Here is a 24060-nt window from a genome sequence, read left to right on the forward strand (position 1 = left end):
CCATTTATGATGATCCCCTCCAATTCAGCCAGTTCTTCCAGAAACAATTTCCCTCACTTATCTGTTTTGATGTTACCAGGGAATAGAGCCTGTGGGATCTGTAATAATTCCTCTTTATATTTGTTTCTTAACAGAGCTAGACTCGTATTAGAGACCTTACAATTAAAGTCGCCCACTAAAATTATGTGGGTTGCAGGTGCTTTGGCCTTAATACTCTTTATGTAAGAAAAGACCTGTTTCACTATTACATTATAGCAAGCATCTGGAGGGATGTTCACATTTATCAGCGTGATAGATTTGGCCGCCCCAAGCTCAGCATGACCAAACAATGTTACCGCCTGAAAGAGGTTACTTGAATCCAAATAGTGGGTGAAGTTCCACTTGATCCGATTAGATAAGAGACAAGCAATGCCCCCTTTGGCATGACCTCTCCTGGAAGGAATGGCTATACCTTCCAAAGAAATATAGCCCCCTCCAGCAGGAGTTCTATCCACACACTAAGTCTCTTGGAGACAAATCACGCTAGCATCAAAAGAATGGAGGAACTGAAGTTTATCTGGGCTGTTTTTTATACCTGCGGCGTTCCACGATAATATCTTTAAGTCACAACTAAAGATGAGAAAGGGAGATCATGTTATCTGTTGTCCTACTAGAAAGGACACCAGGTAACCAATTCCATTGGGCGCTCTCCTCAACTATATCTCCACGGGAAATAACAGGAGGGGAATTTACACTGGAGACAAGACGTGTATTTTTAGAGACACAGATTTTTAGATCATCAAAGCCAGCCAGACCACCCAGTCGACTGAGGGGAGGAAAAATCCTTTCCCCTGCTAATAAGCCATTCCGTGGGCCCCCCAAGATGGGAATAACATCAATCCCACGACTTTGAAAAAACTCAGACTGCTTCACAACGAGATTGGCAATGAGCTTAGAATAGAATTTCACCCTAGTCAATATTCCAATTTCCAATCTCCGGATTGGTACCAGGTTAATGTCATTTGAATTAACCAATTCAAGGCATTCTAGCTCTTCAAAACTTTTAAGTAGACGGGCCCTATTTAAAATCAAATCAGTATCAAACAGCGGGAGGAAATCCAAAATAACTGTGTCAACGCTTTTCTCTTCAATTGCAGCTTGGGAACTTTTAGAAGCCTCTTCCCTTCCCTCCATACCAAAGCATTTTTTTATACAAGGGACAAAATCGGAAGGGGCACCAGAGACCGGTTTAATTAATTCCAAGATGGGCGCCGACATACTAGGCTTCCCCTCATCAGCATTAGGGACTCCCAAATTGGAAACCGCACATCTAGATGAGAGATCGCCATGCCCTACCGGTATCTCCCTATCCAACACCGAGGGAATTTTTTCCTCAAGTGAGAACATTTCTTCATGATTCCCTTCCGAATTGGACGAGTAGATATCACCTCTAACATCCTGCTTCTCAAAATGAATCCTTCTCCGCCTCTTTCTTCCAAATCTGCGAGTAGGTTTCCTCTTTTTACCTTTGATCTTTTTTGGGACGCCCAATTTTCGATTTTTTTCCTTCTCCTCCCTCTCCAAGGTAAAAATAGATAAGAATTCTTTATCTACCCTTGATTGGGGCTGAATTACAATTTCCTTATCTGGGGCCGAAGGTACCAGAACAGAGGAAGAAACTTAATTTACCTTGAGCATAGGCACCTCCGCTACTTTTATTTCCAGGTCAGGAATTGCTACACAGTTTCCTAAAGGGGGGCTCAGTAACAAAGATTTCACCTTTTCAACAATGGGTAGAATTTTTCACCTGGAATGATTTGATCTGAGGTTATAGGATTAACTGGGGACATTTTTCCCTCTGCATAATCTACATTCATTCCAGCCCCAAACAGCCCTAAATCAGCAATCCCTCCAGTTTGCTTACCAGAAGCTTTATTCAGTAGAACCTTCAATATCTCATTGACCGTTTCTAAGACACAATCCGACCCCCCTACAAATTTTTCTAAAAGAGATAGAATTGAAGAGAGTAGCCGTTCTAAGGAGAGTAGGGTGTCAGAGACGGGTTTATCTGGTTTAGTTACGGGAATGGGAGTAATACCGGTAAGGTTCATCTCTGGGCTCATGAAGATGCTAGAATGAGAAGTCATGCATTGAGATTGAATAGAAGGTGTGCTGCTAAACAAATGGAGCCCAGAGGGGACAGCAGCCAGCGGAGTCTTAAGAGGCTCATGGATCTGCCTAGAGTCCTCCGACATGTATCTCCTACATACCTCCATATCAGAATACATCAATATATTATCCCCACTCCTTGGTACCTTCATCTGAGTGGAACCATTAGCGTCATTTAAACCTGTATCCCTAGAGGTCAGAATAGATTTGTGCAAATCAGCATTCACTGTTTTAGGACACAGCTCTACAATAACATCAGTAGTAGGCAATACAGATTTACTTTGGATCTTAGTAGATATCAAATTCTCAACAACCCCAGTTCCCCCTGCAGTCCCCTCTCCTGAATCGTCATCAACCATTAACAGTGATTTGCGTACAACAGTATTGTCTTTCTCCAAAGGAAATTCCAAACGCACCTCTACTGTGGGATTTTTTCCTTAACCCTTTCCCACAGATTAAATAGCTGGCATTTTCCCTTCAGCTGTGATGCATGAATACTCTTATTGCGGAGAGGGTTGGATTTAGTTTTGGTACAAGTCCTTCCTACCAACACTCTCCCTGACCGTAGTTTTCTAGCAGTCATAGCGTGATATAGAAGTTAATATAAATAAATTTAAGGAGAAGAATAGTATATGCGCGGGGAAAAGGTATTGGCAAAGTGCAAAAAGGTACTAGTGAAGCATATAACACATATAGAAGAAAATAAAGAGCAGATGATAAAATCTATGCAGATAATAAAATCTATGCAGTTGCAAACGATGGCACAGCAAATAATGTGCGATTAGAGAGCAGAGTAGCAAACAAATATGTAGGGACAAATTTGTGAATTGGATTAAAATGAATATAGGTGGGCCCGGCCGGCCTGCTTCGGTCTCTGAGGGTCTCAGAGGGTCCGCCCTTCGTCCTGCCTTCGTCTCGCACGCGTCCCGCTGGCGCGGAATTTCTATACCCTGATTAAATACACAGATGAGGAGGAGGCGGGAAGATGACCAGGTGCAGGCGATCAGCGCCGCACGAAATCCTGGTCCTCGCAGTCCCGTCTGGCTCTTGCGGGGATAGAAGACGGGGCAGGCAGCGCCTGTAACGATAATGGCAATCTCCTGACAAAGTCCTCTTGAGTTGGCGGCATGAGCGGCCCCCGCGAAGCGGGGGCTGCGAGGTGTGGCACGGTGGCACGGTGTGGCACGGTGTCCGGCACAAGTAGCACAAGAGTCAGCAAGAGGCAGCAAGCAGAGTACAGACCTGCCGGTGAGTGCAGCAACAGTCCAGGCAGGCAAATAGCAACTTGCTATAAGAACAGAGAATCCAGAAAGTCCTGGGAGGTCAATAGTAGCTGCACCTGTGACAGTTCAACAATTCAATTGTACAATGTACTGTGGTGCTTAGGGCTCACCTCCGGTTAGCTGACTGCTGTCCGGGCGACCAACTGACCGGCAAGCTCAGCAAACTCGGCAGATGTGGGCAGATGTGGGCAGCGGGCAGATCTCCCTCCTCTCTCAGTCACTCACAAGCTGCTCAGCCGCTCAGCCGCTCTGTCTCTCTACCATGCGGCTCTGATACCATGCGAAGCTGTGGTTGGGGGCGGGGTCTCGTAGCCCACAGTCCGCGGTCCACTCGGGTTCCCCCAGGCCCCCGTCTCCCGGACAGCCCATCTCTGCTCGGCTCTGCTCCAGAAAAATAGTATTTACACCAAGGGGTGGTGAGGGACAGAGTCTCTGAAATAAGCAGAAAGCTCTCACTCAGTCAAGAGATCAGGGCTAGATCCAACACCGTTTTTTAGCTCACTGCACCATCCCAGTTTCAGAACCTGGCTGTATGCAAATTAGTCTGTTCCTGTCCCAGTGCATGATGGGAACAGGGCAAACCAAACTACAAAAGCCAATTCTTACACTGGGAAGGAAACAAGCTCCCGGGAACCGGTTTCTGGCATTACAGCCATCTTCGGCCCGGTTTGCTTGAATCCTGATGGTGCAATGAGCAAGGGTCTCACATCTGAGAATACCCTTCCACGCTTAGGGTGGACAAAAATATTTACAACAAGGGGTGGTGAGGGACAGAGTCTCTGAATTAAGCAGAAAGCTCTCACTCAGTCAAGAGATCAGGGCTAGATCCAACACCGTTTTTTAGCTCACTGCACCATCCCAGTTTCAGAACCTGGCTGTATGCAAATTAGTCTGTTCCTGTCCCAATGCATGATGGGAACAGGGCAAACCAAACTACAAAAGCCAATTCTTACACTGGGAAGGAAACAAGCTCCCGGGGACCGGTTTCTGGCATTACAGCCGTCTTTGGCCCGGTTTGCTTGAATCCTGATGGTGCAATGAGCAAGGGTCTCACATCTGAGAATACCCTTCCACGCTTAGGGTGGACAAAAATATTTACAACAAGGGGTGGTGAGGGACAGAGTCTCTGAATTAAGCAGAAAGCTCTCACTCAGTCAAGAGATCAGGGCTAGATCCAACACCGTTTTTTAGCTCACTGCACCATCCCAGTTTCAGAACCTGGCTGTATGCAAATTAGTCTGTTCCTGTCCCAGTGCATGATGGGAACAGGGCAACCTAAACTACAAAAGCCAATTCTTACACTGGGAAGGAAACAAGCTCCCGGGGACCGGTTTCTGGCATTACAGCCGTCTTCGGCCCGGTTTGCTTGAATCCTGATGGTGCAATGAGCAAGGGTCTCACATCTGAGAATACCCTTCCACGCTTAGGGTGGACAAAAATATTTACAACAAGGGGTGGTGAGGGACAGAGTCTCTGAATTAATCAGAAAGCTCTCACTCAGTCAAGAGATCAGGGCTAGATCCAACACCGTTTTTTAGCTCACTGCACCATCCCAGTTTCAGAACCTGGCTGTATGCAAATTAGTCTGTTCCTGTCCCAGTGCATGATGGGAACAGGGCAAACCAAACTACAAAAGCCAATTCTTACACTGGGAAGGAAACAAGCTCCCGGGGACCGGTTTCTGGAATTACAGCCGTCTTCGGCCCGGTTTGCTTGAATCCTGATGGTGCAATGAGCAAGGGTCTCACATCTGAGAATACCCTTCCACGCTTAGGGTGGACAAAAATATTTACAACAAGGGGTGGTGAGGGACAGAGTCTCTGAATTAAGCAGAAAGCTCTCACTCAGTCAAGAGATCAGGGCTAGATCCAACACCGTTTTTTAGCTCACTGCACCATCCCAGTTTCAGAACCTGGCTATATGCAAATTAGTCTGTTCCTGTCCCAGTGCATGATGGGAACAGGGCAAACCAAACTACAAAAGCCAATTCTTACACTGGGAAGGAAACAAGCTCCCGGGGACCGGTTTCTGGCATTACAGCCGTCTTCGGCCCGGTTTGCTTGAATCCTGATGGTGCAATGAGCAAGGGTCTCACATCTGGGAATACCCTTCCACGCTTAGGGTGGACAAAAATATTTAAAACAAGGGGTGGTGAGGGACAGTGAGATAAATAACGGTGATGGATCAAGCCCTGATCTTTGGACTGGGTAAGAGTGGTCTGTTTAACTCAGACACTCTGTTCATCACCACCCCCTTTTCTAAATCGTTTTTGGCCACTATAGGTGTGGCAGGGTATACTCAGACATGAGTCCCTTTCTCACTGCTCCATCAGGATTCAAGCAAGCCGGGCCGAAGAAGGCTGAAATGCCAGAAACCGGTCCCCGGTAGCTTGTCTCCTTTCTGGTGAAGAATTGGCTTGGTAGTTTAGTCTGCCCTGTTCCCATGATGCACTGGGCCAGGGACAGACTGATTTGCATATAGCCAGGTTCTGAGCTGGGATGGGGCAGTGAGATAAATAACGGTGATGGATCAAGCCCTGATCTTTGGACTGGGTAAGAGTGGTCTGTTTAACTCAGACACTCTGTTCATCACCACCCCCTTTTCTAAATCGTTTTTGGCCACTATAGGTGTGGCAGGGTATACTCAGACATGAGTCCCTTTCTCACTGCTCCATCAGGATTCAAGCAAGCCGGGCCGAAGAAGGCTGAAATGCCAGAAACCGGTCCCCGGTAGCTTGTCTCCTTTCTGGTGAAGAATTGGCTTGGTAGTTTAGTCTGCCCTGTTCCCATGATGCACTGGGCCAGGGACAGACTGATTTGCATATAGCCAGGTTCTGAGCTGGGATGGGGCAGTGAGATAAATAACGGTGATGGATCAAGCCCTGATCTTTGGACTGGGTAAGAGTGGTCTGTTTAACTCAGACACTCTGTTCATCACCACCCCCTTTTCTAAATCGTTTTTGGCCACTATAGGTGTGGCAGGGTATACTCAGACATGAGTCCCTTTCTCACTGCTCCATCAGGATTCAAGCAAGCCGGGCCGAAGAAGGCTGAAATGCCAGAAACCGGTCCCCGGTAGCTTGTCTCCTTTCTGGTGAAGAATTGGCTTGGTAGTTTAGTCTGCCCTGTTCCCATGATGCACTGGGCCAGGGACAGACTGATTTGCATATAGCCAGGTTCTGAGCTGGGATGGGGCAGTGAGATAAATAACGGTGATGGATCAAGCCCTGATCTTTGGACTGGGTAAGAGTGGTCTGTTTAACTCAGACACTCTGTTCATCACCACCCCCTTTTCTAAATCGTTTTTGGCCACTATAGGTGTGGCAGGGTATACTCAGACATGAGTCCCTTTCTCACTGCTCCATCAGGATTCAAGCAAGCCGGGCCGAAGAAGGCTGAAATGCCAGAAACCGGTCCCCGGTAGCTTGTCTCCTTTCTGGTGAAGAATTGGCTTGGTAGTTTAGTCTGCCCTGTTCCCATGATGCACTGGGCCAGGGACAGACTGATTTGCATATAGCCAGGTTCTGAGCTGGGATGGGGCAGTGAGATAAATAACGGTGATGGATCAAGCCCTGATCTTTGGACTGGGTAAGAGTGGTCTGTTTAACTCAGACACTCTGTTCATCACCACCCCCTTTTCTAAACCAGAAAAATAGTGAGCAGCAATTCCCCCGCAATTCCCTGCCGGGCTTCGGCAGTAGATGCCCGCGGTGTCTCTGCAGCAATGTCTCGGCAACCGGCTCCCGGCTCACTGCCACGCCTGACCAACGGCTCTCAGCAGCAGTGAACACCAAACAACGGCCCAACCAGCTCACATACATCAACTGTGTTCACATACTATGAAATGGTCGTTTGGGGCCTCTTTCTTTTTTTGTTCAAAAATGGCAAAGATCTGTTTTCCTTGCGTGATTTTAATAGCATTTCTCCTTGCCTTCCTTGCCCGTTTGCGCTGTCTTTTGGTTAGGGGTTCTATTGTGCCTGATGACCCCATTGTTTTATTTTCATCTTGTCATATCTTTGTTGGTTCATTTTCTTCTGATCCGTTTAGGGTTTTTTCCTTTTCAACTGAGGAAATTGTTCCATTTTGTTTTCCAGTTTTTATGACCTCGTCTTTAGAATTATCTCCTTTGTTGTTTTTTGAATGTGTTACCGCTAGTATTTCTTTCAGAATGTCAGGTAATTATGCCAGTTTGTCTATTATATCCCCACAGACACAATTTTGTTCCATTAACTTAGCTTTCAATTGTTTATCTTCCTCCTTTTCTTTTGTTAGATACAACGAGATTTTATCCAATTTAGAATTTATTCCCACTATATGTGTTGCAATTAAGTTCATCAGATCTACATGAACATCGAGTTTGTTTGATTGAAAATTCAATGCGTTGATTGCTTGTTGTAAGCTTTTTAAAAAAGCATCCCCCCAGAGTGTGGACTGTGCTTCAGTTTGTTGCTACATCGGACACCTGAATTTTACTGGTCGGTTGTCTGATTGGACTTGATGTAAGTATTTTTGGAGAAGATGTTGATTCCCTTTTATATCCATTTTCATTACTTTCCAGATTTTCAGATTCTCTCAATTTTTCGTGACTATGTTGCTCTAGTTCCACCTCCTTATGTGTGTTTTCTTTGAGCATTTTCTGGAGTTCTGCTTCTTCAAAGATTGAGAAAGGTTTTGACCAGTCAATTTTTTGTATGCTTCTCTGCAATTTTGTTTGAGATCCTAATTTATTTTGGTTGATAAGTATTAAGCTTTTTTAATTGCCCTCTGTGGTTATTTTGTTTGGTGTGGACATCGCTTGGCTAAGAGGTACATGGATTTGTGCTGTACTTTTTATCAGCCAATTTTTTATTGTAGATTTTTCTTTGAAATTGATGCCCGGACTTGTTTCTGATTCATTTCTCTTTTTGTGTCTTTTGCTTGATAAAGTAAAACAAGGTGATTTTATAGGGCTTTGTTGGGTTATTACTTCTTCGCTTATGGTGTGAGTTGCTGCCATTTGCTCTTTTAAGAAGTGAAAATTGTACTTTGGTTTTTCCTCCCCAAACTTGAAAGGCTCTACCATGGGGACTGGTATGAGACCTGTTTGTCCTTTTCCGAGCGACTCTTCTGACTTGCTTTTGTTTCCTTGTTTCTTTTTTTCTTTTAACACCAACCTTCTTTTTATTTTCTGTATTGGAGTTTGTCGAATTTTTCTTGACCGCATAATCCAATATCCGATATTCTGTCCAGCAGCCTATTTGAATTAGTATTTGAGATCTTACTTTGCAGGTTCACTGTTCGCTGGACTATTTTTGTTTCCTTCTGAAGGCTTGCGTGTATTTCCGCACAGTGTGTTTTTTGTCACTTCGCTCCGACTCTCCAAAATTCTCCAACTTGATTTTTTTTCTGGTCTGCTCAGGGTTGCTAATTTGCTGATTTACATATGGCGTTATTATCTCAGCGTGGTTTGCCGCTCTTATGCCTGCGTACACGCGGTATGGTTCACTGTTCACCCTGCTTGTTTTTCCTGAGATCCCTGGGTACAAGTTTACTCGTTGCGTAGGAATGGTGTAATCTCCAGGCTACTAGTAGCCACTTTGATCACTCTCACATCTACCTCACGCTTGCGCTGACTTTCCCAAACCTCCCAAGCCCATCTGCCCCTTGTGGGACACTTGCCGTCGGGGAATAGATCGGAAAAAGGACGGAAGGCGTTCGGTAGTTAGGTAGTGCGGCCACTTATAAGGCTCTTCTTGATGATGCTGAATTAAAACGCATATGACAATATTGATTGTGTCTGGGCTGCCTTTATCAGGGCCACTGTTCTGGTATTTAATAATGAAATGGTTCTGTGTACCTGCAGGGTGTTTCGGCTGGATGTTTAGCGGGTAGGGGTCTTTTGCAGGAATTTTTTAAGAGTCTTTTAGGAGTCTTTGGGGGTCTTTGGGAGTATTTTAGTAGTCGTTTAGTAGTCTTTAGGAGTGCCCTTCTGGTTTTAGGAGTTTTTATGTTTATTTAGATTTTTATCTGGCATCAGATCCTGTTGATTCATGTTGCATCTGTAGTTCTGCTGACAAAGGTTTAAAGGTTTCCTGTCCACCTCTCTTTCCTATTGAGTTTCCCTCTGGACCTTGGTCCAGAATAGGTGTGGATGTCACAGGACCTTTGGAAATTTTACCTGGAGGGTGTCTTTTTGTTTTAGTGTTAATTGATTATGCTTCAAAATGACCTGACATGAAACTTGTTAAGGAGGCCTCTACCAGTAACATCATTCTTTTTCTTAAAGATGTATTTTTGAGGGAGCGGTTTCCTGACACCATGGTGACGGATAATGCACTGAATTTACAAGTGCTGAATGAATTTGAATCCTTTTTGAAACCATGCAACATTCAACATGTTAGGAGTTCCCTTTATCACCCCCAGTCTAATGGGCTGGTTGAGCAAATTAACAGAGTTGTGGGGGGCTGTGTTAAGTAGGCCAGATCTTGTAACTGTGATATTCTTAATTCTCTCAACAGTATGCTTTGGTTCTACAGGACCACCCCTCACTCTACAACTTAGGTTTCTCCCTTTGATTTGTTAAGGGGAAAAAAGCCCAACACTAGCTTTAAGCCCGCATGGATGAACAAATGGATCACGTCTGTTCCTGATATTGACAGTCTCATGCATCTGGTTCGAGAAAATGTCTCCAACACCCAGTCCAAACAGAAGTCTTGGTTTGACAGTAAAAAAGAGGTCAACACAGTTCCTGTGGTCGTTGGAGATCTTGCTCGTATTAAGTCCCCAGTACATGGGAAGAAGGGTGAGAGCAAATGTGGTTCTTCCATTTCTGTTACCGGGGTTGGCAGAAATTCTGTGCAAGTTGAAGGGGGAAAATGGTGGAATGTTGGTAAGATTGTAAAAATTAACAATGTTCCTTCATATCCTGCTTCTGTGCCTCTTGGTCAGGAGGTTGGTGTACCTTCTGATTTGTCTTTCAGAAGGAGTTCAAGATCTAGGATTGTTCCTAGGAGATACCACATGTAAAATGTTTTAGAGTTTCTGCTTTGTATTTACTTACAAATTATTGAAAATGTTTTAGAGTATCTGCTTTATGCTCACTTACAAAGTATTCAATAGTTATAGTTTTTAGTGTTTTTTTATTTTGTTTTTTTGTTTCTGTTTATATTGTTTCTTACTTTTGTTTATTGAGAAAGGGGGATATGTTGTATTCTCTTGATTATATTGCTTCAGTGCTGTATTCTATGATCTAGCTCAGGTGTCACCTTATGGAATGTTGATGGGTTGCCTGGCTGCACTGTTGCTGGTTTCTCTGTATTCAACTGTACTGAGAGCTGTTGGGGCTGGATGTGTCTTCACTATGCTCTCTAGTCCACTGAGATGAGGGTCAGGAAGAACTGTGTAGTTTATCTACAATAAATCTCTGTTGAACTCATCTGTGACTATGTGTGATCTACTGCAACATGTTAGGAAGTTGCATCTACATGATGTTCGAAGACATGAGCCGGTCTGCCATACCAGACCTGTGTGTATACAATGGTCATTGCATGCCTGGGAGTGCGCATGGGCCCCTGTGCTGGTTTGAATATGTGTCCAGTCTGCCACTGCAGGTTTATAGGAGTGCTCTTACATAAGTGTCTGACCCGTCATTGCATGAAAATGTGTGCATACCTATGACAACAATGTACCAAGACTGCAGTTGCTGGCTTGAGTGTGTACCCTTGCACCCTTTGTGTTAGTGGCTATGTGTCCATCGCAGGCATGTGTGAGCACATTTGCCCCATAGTGGGTAAACCCATGTGCAACCTGCCATTGCATACTTGTGCTTGTGCAGGGACACCTATGGTGCCAGGGCTATGTGTTCAGCCTGCTCGTGCAGACTTGAGTATCGCACTTGCAGCAATGGCGCTAGGGACTACATGTCCCACCTGTCTTTGCAGGCGTGTGTGTATGCACTTGCACAGATGGTGCCTGGGCCTACCGGTACTTCTAGTAATAATTCCAAGTGTGGTTGATGCCCCAAAGTACATGATGTTTATTTTGCATTGATTGCATATATGTGTTAAATGCAAACAATTTTTACAGACGTCATGTGTGAAATCTATTTTGTACAGCGTGGGGTATTTATTGCGAGTTACTGCTTTGACTTAGCTTTACACATTGCCTCTGTGATAAGCCTGACTGCTTAGTGCCAAGCTACCCAAGGGTGAGCACTGGTTATACAACGAGTGTAATCAGCCGCCCTTGATGCATGTGGTGGATTCTGCATGGCTGGATCTTTATCTCAGACAACCAGAAAACACTACTTCCAACATTGTCCTTGAGTAAGGGTGTCATTAAACAATTCCCCTGCCATGGGTCGCCAAGCTTGACATTTTAGCCCAGAGATCTGTGGTGACATTTGTTTGCCCTGTACGGCATCTGCATCTGTTACTGTAAGATGGTGGTCACGTGGAAGACAAGCCGGCAGGCAAATGTTTCTACTATCTGAGCCAATTTAGGCTGTGTGGTCGAAACCCAACATTGTTCTGCCTCTAAATAGAGCAGTGACACTTTTTTGATGCAGCTGTGGCACAGAGTGCTGACCCATATCTACGAGGCCATGCAACGCCATGTGGCTTTTCATGGCCTTGTAGATATGGAGTAAGGCAAAGTCGCTGTGTTGCCTTACTCTTCATTAAAGTAAGTATGGGCGAATTTTGCTGATCTGCGGTGCCCAAATTCCCGCGAAATCGCAAAACAATCCGCAAATTTGTGGATTTTCCTGTGAAATCGCAGATTTGTTTTGCAATTTGCACTATACTCAACTGGAGTACTTTCTACTGGCTAATCAGTAAGTGCTACCTCATTGGATAAATGTATAGTGCTTTTCATACACTGCAGCTGCTGAAAGGGCCAGAAGATTTGTCTCCAGTGACCATGTGTGCCTGTAACTTTGCCACCACGCCAAACAGCGCTGAGGTCCCTTGAGTGAGCTGTCCATCATAGTTGGGAAAGGGTGGGAAGACATTTGGTACAGCTAGTGTGTGGTGCGGGGCTTCTATGCGTGTGCACATTCCTCTTGTGTAAAGCATCGTAGAGCGAGCAGGGCAGCAGGTGAGGAGAAAGCTGCCTCCTCGCCACAGGAACTACACAGAGATCAGGCTTCGAGAAACTAATGAATGCAAAGACCTCCTTCAAATATTACAGCTAATTTTAGATGGCCGATATGGGGTTAAAGCACACTTGCCCAGCCTCGACCATGCTCACTAATGTTTTGGGCTGATTAAAAATGTTACTGAATTTGAACTTCAACTTGGGCACCTGCTATATCTGTAAGTGCTTCCTGTTGAGGTTTGATTTTTGTGTCAGGAGCCTCGTGCCAGAATGAATCCTGCCCTGCATAGTTATCCACGAAGATGCCACCGTTTTGAGCAATACCTCTACTCAACTGGAGTACTGGCTGATCAGTAAGTGATACCTCGTTGGGTAAATGTATAGTGCTTTTCCTACACTGCAGCTGCGTAAAGGGCCAGAAGATTTGTCTCCAGTAACCATGTGTGCCCGTAACTTTGCCACCACGCCAAAAGGCGCAGAGATCCCTTGAGTGAGCTGTCCATCATAGTTGGGAAAGGGTGGGAAGATGTTTGATACCGCTAGTGTGTGGTGCGGGGCTTCTATGCGTGTGCACATGCCTCTTATGTAAAGGGTCAGAGAGCGAGCAGGGCAGCAGGTGAGGAGAAAGCAGCCTCCTGGCAACAGGAACTACACAGGGATTGCGCTCGAGAAACTCATGGATGCAAAGACCTCCCTTGAGTATTACAGCTAATTTTCAACGGCAGATATGGGGTTAAAGCACACTTGCCCAGCCTCGACCGTGCTCACTAATGATTTGGGCTGATTAAAAACGTTACTGAATTTGAACTTCAACTAGGGCACCTGCTATATCTGTAAGTGCTTCCTGTTGAGGTTTAATTTTTGTGACAGGAGCCTCATGCCAGAATGAATCCTGCCCTGCATAGTTATTCACGAAGATGCCACCGTTTTGTGCAATACCTCTACTCAACTGGAGTACTGGCTAATCATTAAGTGCTACCTCGTTGGGTAAATGTATAGTGCTTTTCCAACACTGCAGGTGCGTAAAGGGCCAGAAGACTTGTTTCCAGTGACCATGTGTGCCTGTAATTTTGCCACCACGCCAAAAGGCGCTGAGGTCCCTTGAGTGAGCTGTCCATCATAGTTGGGAAAGGGTGGGAAGACGTTTGATACCGCTAGTGTGTGGTGGGCCGGGCCAAACGGCCAGGGCTTCTATGCGTACGCACATGCCTCTTATGTAAAGGGTCAGAGAGCGAGCAGGGCAGCAGATGAGGAGAAAGAAGCCTACTGGTCACAAAAACTACAAGGGCATCGCGCTTGAGAAACTCATAGATGCAAAGACCTCCCTCGAGTATTACAGCTAATTTTCGACGTCAGAGATGGGGTCAAAGCACACTTGCCCAGCCTCGACCTTGCTCACTAATGTTTTGGGCTGATTAAAACATTACTGAATTTGAGCTTCAACTCGGGCACCTGCTTTATTTATCTGTAAGTGCTTGCTGTTCAGGTTTAATTTTTTTTTACAGGAGCCGCGTGCCAGAATGAATCCTGCCCTGCATAGTTATCCATGAAGATGCCACTATGATGGACAAAGCTGTCCATAATAGTGGGGAAAGGGCGGGAAGACGTTTGATACCGCTAGTGTGTTGTGTGGGGCCGAACGGGCGGGGCTACTATGCAGTGTTAACATACCTCTTGTGTATAAAGGGTCAGAGAGCGAGCAGGGCAGCAGGTGAGGAGAAAGCAGCCTCCTGGTCACAGGAACTACACGGGGATCACGCTCGAGAAACTCATTGATGCAAAGACCCGAGGCTTCTATGCGTGTTCACATGCCTCTTGTGTTAAGGGTCAGAGAGCGAGCAGGGCAGCAGGTGAGGAGTAAGCAGCCTCATGGTCACAGTAACTACAAGGGGATCGTGCTCGAGAAACTCATGGATGCGAAGACCTCCCTCGAGTATTAGAGCTAATTTTCGACGGCAGAGATGGGGTTAAAGCACACTTGCCCAGCCTCGACCGTGCTCACTAATGTTTTGGGCAGATTAAAACGTTCCTGAATTTGAGCTTCAACTCAGGCACTTGCTTTATTTATCTGTAAGTGCTTCCTGTTGAGGTTTAATTTTTGTGACTGGAGCCTTGTGCCATACTTGTAACTGTTCTCTGACCCTGCTTCGAGGGTAAGAGCAGGGTCAGAGAATAGTTTCAAGTAGGCAACGAACTCTGGAGGGGCCACTCAGGAAGCACTTACAGGGTTACAGCAGGTGCCCAAGTTGAAGTTAATTTCTTTGTAACCATTTTGTAAATGTTTACAAAGAAATTAGCTTCAACTTGGGCACCTGCTGTAACCCTGTAAGTGCTTCATGGAAAATTCGTCCCGCTCGCGGATTTGCTGATTTTTCTGCAATTTCGCGAGATTTGCGGATCGCGAAATTGCCAAAAATCCGCAAATTCCGCGAGCGGAACGAATATTCGGCCCACACTTACATTAAAGAGGCATTCCATGGCAACTCGGTGGGTGTTCCCACGCAACACCCACAGATTTTTACGCTGCCCCAGATTGAGAAGGAATTGTAATGCTGGGAATGCATGAGGAAAAAGAACTTTATTTCTCCTCATTGTTTCCTCTTTTTTTGTGTGCTGTAATGTGCAGCACACATCGAAGGAGGAAAATGCCTCCATTTATTGTTTTTGTGCAGGAAGGTGTCCTTTCCTGTCTGCACAAAAACAATAATTTCTACAACGCAGACAGCCTTGCACCTTTGTGCAAGGGTGTCTGCATTAGAGCTAGGCAGCCAATTATGCACCAGTGCAGTGAGAAAGCACAGGAATGTGCCATATCTCATCCTGCCTTTTTCTCTGGATGCAGGGAAGAGCAGCAAAGTGATTTGTTGAGCTGCCCTGAGCCAAAAATGAGTACATAAGCCCCTCAGAGTATAGTTGGGCAGCTAAACTGAGATTTATTGTGGTTCACCTGCTGATACAGACAGTCAATGAAGCAACAATTACTTTTCCATTTGATCAATATTGTTCTTTCACATCCACATTTTTTTCACGTTTCTCACCTTTTATCCAAGTTTGTCCCCAAATCAGACAGAAGCCATTACCTGTTTAAAGTCGGGGTTCCAACGAATGGCTCTGTCATCAATGATGAACTGTTCTTCCCCAGAAGGGTTTAGATGGAAGCTTCCCACTTTGGTCCATGTAGCATAACTGAAGTTGTAGAAAATCCAACTGGAAATGTCAAAGCGCGTGGGAGGATTCCCTTGATCATCAAAGTAGATTTCATCACCAGAGGAAGTTTTAAAATGAAGATTCTTCATGTAATGATGTAACTGTAAGAACACAGAGAAGCGGACACAGCGAATAAATAACACTATGCTGCAATAATACCTATAGCATTGGGAAGGGCATGACTTAGCTGCTACATATAGGCATACCATTTTTGCAGACGTTGTGAATAAAGCACGTTTGGGGGGTCGAATATCATAAAGTGACCAACCCAATGCAGCTCATGACAACTGCAGTTGTCCAGGTGTAGTCCTGCAGACAGAAGATGCAGTGAAGAGCTGCTACCATGCTAGGTTGAGGGAGTAATAGCGCTGTAGAAATAACAAGATGGCTTCAGTGATAGAGACCACACGGTACCTGTCGAAGGGGCATTGGATACTTTCACTCAGCAGGTGGGTGCGATTGAAGTGATAGGTGTCGCAGCAGTAGTTCATGCCATGATGGCAAACCCTGGAGTCATACAGTGTACAGTGTCAGGATAGGTGTGGCAGGACATGGTCATAAAGGGGGCGATTTACACAGGGCTTGTGTTCCTCTTGTGCCATGCTAGGTGACGCAAGGCAACGCGAGCCCTAGAAGGGGATTTACTAAGCCACACAAAGCCACCTTGCGTGGCTTTAAATGGCTTAGTAAATCCTGAGTAATGCACAGCAGCCCAACTCGCTGCCTTGCTGTATCCTGCATTGAGAAAGCATTTCATGAGTGGGACATGGGCAATCTTCTGCATCCACCCATGGATACTGGTGCAATCCCACATTTGCTAAAAGAATTGTGAACCTTGGAATGAGTCAAAATGGTATGTTTTTCCAAGTGAGACATAACGAGGAGCAATATCTTTATTTATCTTCGGTATTTCCTTTTTCTGTAATCTGCAGCACACGTATGAAGATAAAAATAACCCAAAGGATTGGTTTTGTGCAGCAAGGTGTTCATTCTGTCACATAAACAACACTTCTCTTAAGACAGGCCCCCTTGCAGCATGTTGTATGAGGGCCTGGATTGGTTCGAGCGCAGGGAGTGAGCAGAAATGCAGCAAATTGTAGTAGATATGGCACATTTTTGCTCTCTTACACCAAACAGAAAAGAGAGTGGGGATAAAACTGCTTGTCCTTCTCCCCTAGATACCTATAGTAAACAATAGGAACAATCTGAATACCATATCATTAACTAGCATCCCTTGTACATTTAGTAGCCTCTCAGGAAAAATACATTAGGATTTTATAAAGAACCCTCATCCACCAACTTCATTGGGTTCCTATGTTGGGGGCCAAATGTCTCCTAGGTGGGCTGCGACGCCTGATTACAGTGAAATGGGATTTTTCTTAGTGAACCAGTAAAATTAGTGAGCATGATTCTAAAAACTGCCTCCAGGATACTCTTCCATATCAGGATGAATGTAATAGTGAGTTCCTGGGGTAGGATTAAAAACAAAGGTGGATGTGAAAGAGAAAAAAATATTTCACACATCTGTTAATGGTCTACATGTTTCAGCCAATCAAATGTATGAAAGAAGGCATTCTTCAGGACCATAGCTGTCAGGGGCAGAGGAAACCCTAGGCAAGTAAAGGGAAAGCACACATCCTAAGGTGTGCATAAGTGGTGTGGATTCGTAACTTAAGATTTGCACCCAAAGTAGTATATCTGAAAGAAAATCAAAAGAGACATACATCATAGTTTTAAAAAAAATCAATTGTTAGGGTGGATGCAGAGTTTGGTGCAGCGTGCGTTTTCAATGCACCCTAAACCTCATGCAACGTGCTGTAAGTCTTGTGCTGAGTTTTAAGCCGCATGCAACCTTTACCTTCACAACCACAGAACTGTGTGTGAAAAAATGTCGGTGTGCCGGTCATACTGTAGTGCAATTCGCTCCTATTCATCAGGCATGTTCATGATCAATGAGGTAGGTGCTCATGCATGTCAGGTGGCATTCTTGGCGACTCCAAACATACTTTTACACGATTGAATCACACATTCATACTACAAAGTCTCACGGTTAGGCAAAGAACATGAATCGTGGTAACAATAAACACAGTGCACAAAGAGGCTTATTTGGTTTGATTTGACTGTTTGCCCCTTTATAAAAAAATATGCATTCCACCTACTATTGTTGTGATAATTCAAGCAAGATGGATCCCGGTGAGAGGCGGTGCCTATCGTCGCACTCTGTCAGGATACATTTAATGGTTATCAACAAACCATTAGTGACAAAGCATTATGCATTAAACGTCAGCTGTTGTGTCCTAGCAGACACAGTCTAGTTGCTGAAAGTGTAATGAAACACTTAACACCCACCCACCACTGAGGTCACGACATAAAGAGAGCCAAGCGCACGTGCTCGAGGCTCATTAACCAGCTAACTTTCTGTGTGTCCGTGTCGCAGTGATTACTACAATGAGGGCCTAGGGCCCCGACATATCATTTGGCGACGAGGAGTGGCAGAACCCCGGCGTGTCAATGCTAAAGGAAAAGGGGGGTGTATGCAGCCTGCCTATGGGCACCCCCAAGGAGGAAGCAGCTCCGGCCGCCGAGTGGCCCACAGGGCAGGTGCCATGCCCCGGGCCTAGTCTTTGAGGAGGAGGTGATCGGGAGCCGACCCCGCACTTCTCTGGCCCCTTCGACTGCTGCAGTGCTGAGGGAAGCGTACAAGGGAAGAGGACCATGCGTTGCCCACCCGCAATGGCCGTGACTGACCCCCACCGGAGAGGAGTGCTGGCCGGGCGGAGCCCACTCGCCACGACTGCAGCTAAGGAAGGCCCGTCGGCCGAAGGTGAGCCTGGGAGCGAGCAGCGGCCCCAAGTTCAATAAGGCCTGTGGAGCCCATCCGCAACTGTAGCGACGCCCTGCCGGGCATGCATGAATGAAGAGGAGCCCACCCGCGACGCTAGCCGGACCCGAGGTGAGCCCGCAGGCTGCCCGAGACTGACCAGGGCGACCGGAGGTCCGCGGGAGTCCACCCCGCCTCCGTGACTGCCAGGAATGACGAGGGGGAAGGAGGGAGTAGCTAACTGCCTCCCGACCCCCCTCGCAATGTGAGTAAAGCCTGCCTGCAAGAGGAGCCCACCTGCATGGCCAGAGCACGAGACGGCCGAAAGTGAACTTGCAGCAAAGGCAGGGCCAGCGGAGTCCACACGTGGCCTGCCTGTAGCGTCCCCCACTCCCGCCGCACAGCATGTGCGGTGCGAGGCTACGGCCGCAGGTGAAGACAAACGAAGCACCCGCAGCGCGTGGTGGACTGCTGCGGGCGGGGTCAGAGAAAAGGGAATACTTCCGTGGGTGGCCAGCGCCGATGTAAATGGGGAAGAGATTGCTGTGTGGGGCCGAGTGCACCAAGGGATGGTGTATGCCCTCTGGCGCCCAAACCGCCGAAGACATCCCAGAGCTGCCGGGCGTGAGCAAACGATGTGGAGCCCACCTGCGATAGATCTACAAGGCAGTGACACGCACCCCCATGTGGCCACAAGGACAGGGGACACTGGGAGACACACCAGAGAGCTGGCAGGGACGGACAGCCAGCAAGCAGCCAGCGCTGTGTGCAACTGAACAATACACAGGCACACCTCAATCGGTGCAGCTCCCAAGTTGTGCCTACTGTCTCCAAGTGAAAATAAAAGGAAAAAAAATACACTTACCTCTGGTCAGCAGAGACTCCAGCCCCCTCCTGTCCTGCACATTTCATGGTAACAGCAGGTCCTGCACGCCCGGGACTCCAAGCAACAACAACAGGAAAGAAGGAATCTCCAAGAAAAAAGTAAGCTGCTGCTGCAGGGAATCTAAATCCTACATGGCCATCTAGTGGATACTGGGGGAAATTGCACCAGAAGAAGCAAAAGGAACCAACAAGCCTAAGACAAGCCAAGGAGCACAAGAGGAAAGAAAGCAAGCCTGCAGAGATGGAGACGAAGACGAAGACCCATCATCACTGCTGAGGTGACGGCTGTGGCCACAGGTGCTCACTGCAACCGCAGGAGAAACAACATCACCACGCTGGACAGCGAGGGAGATGCACAACGTCCACTGCAAGCAGCAAGATTCAAAGGCAACTGATGGAAGAGCGCAAGTGTACCCCAGACGCGGACAGTACAGGATAGCGCCTGATAAGAAGGAAGCCACACCTCAAGTACTAGAAGAAGTATGGAGCAAGTACCCAAAGCACTGGAAGATAAAGAAGAGCAAGGAACAAAGCGACACTGAAGATGTACCACGACGGTACGAAGTGAAGCACAAACTTGCAAGTGCCGTGCACAATGATGTGCAATGAAAGAGTGATGCAAGATCACCACGCCAAGAAGCTAAAAATCCTCACCGGCAGCGCGCACGAGAAGTGCACCCACCGGAGAAGGTCCATGGAGCGGTGAAGTAACCCTCTGGAAACAGCAGAGCACACGAAGAGCGCAGACAAAACTGCGGCAACGCAAAAGCACTGCAGCGGAAGCAAATGGCGATCCCAACGATCATGGATTGCGAGAAGAATCACAAAGAGGAAGCTGTCCACCCCATCTGGCAGCAAAACAAAAGCCGATCACCCAGATGGTCGCCCGAGAAGGAAAAAGAAGAAAACCGACCTGCCAACAGGTCGCCGGAATGCTGACCCGCCGTAAAGGCGCAGCAAAGGTATTCTGCCAGGATGAAGACGTCCTGCCAGAAGACGTCTGTGAACTGAGAGATCAGGATAAAGTCCGAAAGAAGACCCGGAGAGACGGACGCAACACCAACAAGAACTGGAAGTAATAGGAGGCAAGAAAGAAGATCGTAATGACCGGTCCAGTCACAGGAGAGTGGAGGGAAGACAGTGTCCTAAAGCCAGGGCAAGACCAGAGGGAAACAGCTACTTGAAGAAGCCTGGTCAGGAAGACAAAGATAGAAAGGTGACCGCACTGTGTCGTGAAAAGAAAATGAAGTAAGAAGTCATGTGGCACAACACCATCAAGGACAACATCTGGAAAAGGTGAGGAGAGGTGTGACAAGTCCACACACTTACAACAAGAATAGGTGACACACCACAACATCGTGTACAGTGACCCATAAGTCCAGGAGAACACTGATGGCACCAGGAAAAGAACAGGCACCTATTCACAAGACCCTGACGACCCGTGGACGGTAGGAGAGCACAGGCCGGACCATTGGCAACACCCACCTTTGGGATCGAGCAGAAACCTGGATGCGGAGGGAGCTCAGATGGCCTGAACAAGGAGAACTGACCAATCCACACCAGCCCATGGAGATCCAAGGGGCAAAGGCCTCAGGGACACCGGTGGCAGAGGGCCCCGTCACGAGAGATGGATCCATCGCCGTCTCACCTGCACGTCCCAGGGAGAAGAGGAACTTGTGCACGAAGGCAGGAGTCAACAACTACCCTTCAGGTGGAGCTACGGACTTTGTGAGGTAGTACCCTCATCGTCTCCCCCATTCACACGCAGACTGTGGAGTTGGAGCAACGCTGTGGATGAATACCCGGCCCAGTGGAAACCTGATGAAAAGGGCCTCCGGGACATCTCGTGGGAGGAGAACACCCGAGAGAGGGGCGTCCTAGTGAGAAGAATGCCCTTCAAACACTCCATCCTTTGTAATGTAAAGCCAAGCTGCCTACAGTGAAGAAACCGACGGACCAGTAGAAGACAACATCCTTCAAGTCTAACATCTGGTCATCCTGTTTGGCGTCACCCTCAAAAGCAAGATCTCAGTGGACTGACCTACACACTTCCACGGAGCAAGTAAAGAAGAGCACGCCTACCGAGAACCAGGACGTCAAGCTAAGAAGAACTAAAGTTTCAGCAGCAATTTCCACCGTCGTCATCAAGCAAGCCGCTGCAGAGGCTCAGTGTAAATTTGTAATTATTGTATATTTATGTATTTTCTCCCACAGGTTCGGACTTTTGTCTTTCCTTAATTTTTATCAAAGTTTGGGAGGAATGTTGTATCCTAGCAGGCACAGTCTAGTTGCTGAAAGTGTAATGAAACACTTAACACCCACCCACCACTGATGTCACAACATCACGTGACACAGTCAATAAAGAGAGCCGAGTGCACGTGCTCGAGGCTCATTAACCAGCTAACTTTCTGTGTGTCCGTGTCGCAGTGATTACTACAATGAGGGCCTAGGGCCCCGACATAACAGTCAGCCATGGCCGTATTCAAATAAGATTACGCATAATCGGCAGTCCTCACACATACCCACTTACTTCATCAAGGTCTTCCGCCTGCTTCGTTGCCTGCTGTGGCACTGTGCGGGGTGCTGAGATGTTGCGGCCCAGGCCGCACGAGGCTAAGAGCTGGTGTGACGCCACGTAAACTCGCTTGGTGATGTTACGACATTCGGGCGCCAGGCTCAACTGCTCAGGGTTGACGGTGCCCCCTATATTAGCCCTTTGGGTGCTTGGAAAGGAAGCAAATCTGGCATGCAATGTCGGTTGTGCCGGTTCATATCAAATCATTCCTTTCATGCCAGTAGAGGATTGTCTGTGCAAAGAAACAGACAATAGCGTAACAAAGGTGATGGCATTCCATGGTATGTTATTGTTTAATCCATGTTTGTGGGTTGATAAATCCATCACAGCTCCTTTTCAAAAAGTTGATTCTGTAGGTCATTTTGGTTAGGCTCAAGCTGTTCAATTATGATCCATCGTAAGGGATTAGTTGTATGGCCTTTCTTAAGGAAATGGTCCGTCATTTTTGTAGTATTGCATTTATATCGTACATTGCTGCGATGTTCGCAGACCCTGATCTTGATTTTCCTGCTGGTCATGCCTGTGTAGTGCAACTGGCAGGGACACTCAATCATGTATGTTACAATGACAGAGTTGCAGTTAGTATGTGTTTTTTAAAAACTCAATTCTTATCTGGTTTGAGGTTCAGAGTCCTGGTAGTGCTGGTAAGATGACAGACACTGCAGTTACCACAAGCATAGTGCCAAGTCACATTGGGCAGGCCCCAGTTGTTCAACACTGTATTTATTTGTTGTTCAGGGTTTATTTTTTCATCGGGTTGAGACAAGATGGTCTTTTAAGCTTCTAGCCCTGTTAAATGACAACAAATGTTTTTCCCGTTTGAGGTTACCTGATTGTAAAATGCGCCAATGTGTATTGATTATTTTGGTCACTTATTTTGATATAGTTCTGTAAGTTGTGACACTTGTTAAAGGCATCGCCGTGTCCCTCTTAAGGTAACCTTCCAAAAATCTCTGTTTCTTTGGTGTGCTCTGTTCCGGGTGGGCCTGATGCTTTTTTCTGGATAATCTCGGTCCCTTACTTTTTCTGAGTGCCTTCGCCTGAACATCATGGTAGTCTTCCACTCTGCAGCAATTTCTTCTGAGTCTTAATAACTGGACATACAGTAAATTATTTCCCAGAGCCCTTGGGTGAAAGCTGTTATACATCAATAAAGTGTTTTTAGCTGTGGGTGTGTAGTAAGTCTTTGTTGTAGTTTACCATTTTCAGCCAAAAATGTGACATCCAAGAAGGTAATATGTCTAGTACCCATAGAATCTGTAAATTTTAAGTTTGCGTCACATCCATTAAGTCATTCCAAAAACTGGCCTTCCCAAATCATGAAAACGTCATTGATGTACCATCATTTCCAGAACTAGGCTTATCATGAGATTGGCTTCTGGTAAAAGCTGAAGTCTTTCGATAGGATTAGGAGGTCTTTTGTATCCTTTAAATAGGTGGAGGTATTTTGCACCAGGGGTTTTAAGAAGAAGTCGCAAAAGCGCGACAACGGTTTAAAGGAGGGAGCCTATCCTTGAAACAATTGGGCGTCCTGGTGGTGGGGTGCGGTCCTTGTGGGTCTTGGGAAGTGTATAGAAATAAGGGATCCTACTGTGTTAGTGCAAATGTAACCATTAGACTCTGCCTCTTCCAGCCTCTTCCACCAAATAAGTGATCCTGGTCTTAAGTTAGATGGCAAAATCAAAGTCTGTTATTAGCAGAAAGAGGCAAAATAAAGGGCAAAACGAGCAGAAATAGGCAAAATAGAGGTGATATTTTAATCCTTTAGGATTTGATTGCAGCGTTTGATACAGTTTCTTATGAAATCCTATTACAACGCCTCTCTGATATTGGGATCTTTGATCAGGCCTGGAGGTGGCTTAAATCCTTTTTAAAGAGGGAGCAATCCGTCAGGATGGTCCCTTTCCATTCTTCTGCAAAGAAATTGAGGTTTGGCATCTTCACCAAGCCCCAGTCTATTTAACATGTACTTAGCTCCATTGGCAAAGCTTTTGAATCATTTGTCCTAAAGAACATCTCTTATGCAGATGACACTCAGCCTCTCCTAAAGGTTGATATTTCCACCC

At 46.4% G+C, this 24060-nt stretch overlaps 1 protein-coding gene across 1 annotated transcript in view; it reads right to left on the reverse strand.

The window, feature by feature from the left end:
- The window catches only part of LOC147689401 (vomeronasal type-2 receptor 26-like), a 243885-nt gene that overhangs the window by 152093 nt on the left and 67732 nt on the right, over window positions 1-24060 (reverse strand). Inside the window, exon 2 of the mRNA XM_086940082.1 lies at window positions 15587-15814. Coding sequence (XP_086796208.1) covers window positions 15587-15814 — 228 coding nt within the window. The remainder of the gene's footprint in view (window positions 1-15586; window positions 15815-24060) is intronic.

Source organism: Lissotriton vulgaris, chromosome 10, assembly GCF_964263255.1.
Source record: "Lissotriton vulgaris chromosome 10, aLisVul1.2, whole genome shotgun sequence".
Taxonomy (NCBI): Eukaryota; Metazoa; Chordata; class Amphibia; order Caudata; family Salamandridae; genus Lissotriton; species Lissotriton vulgaris.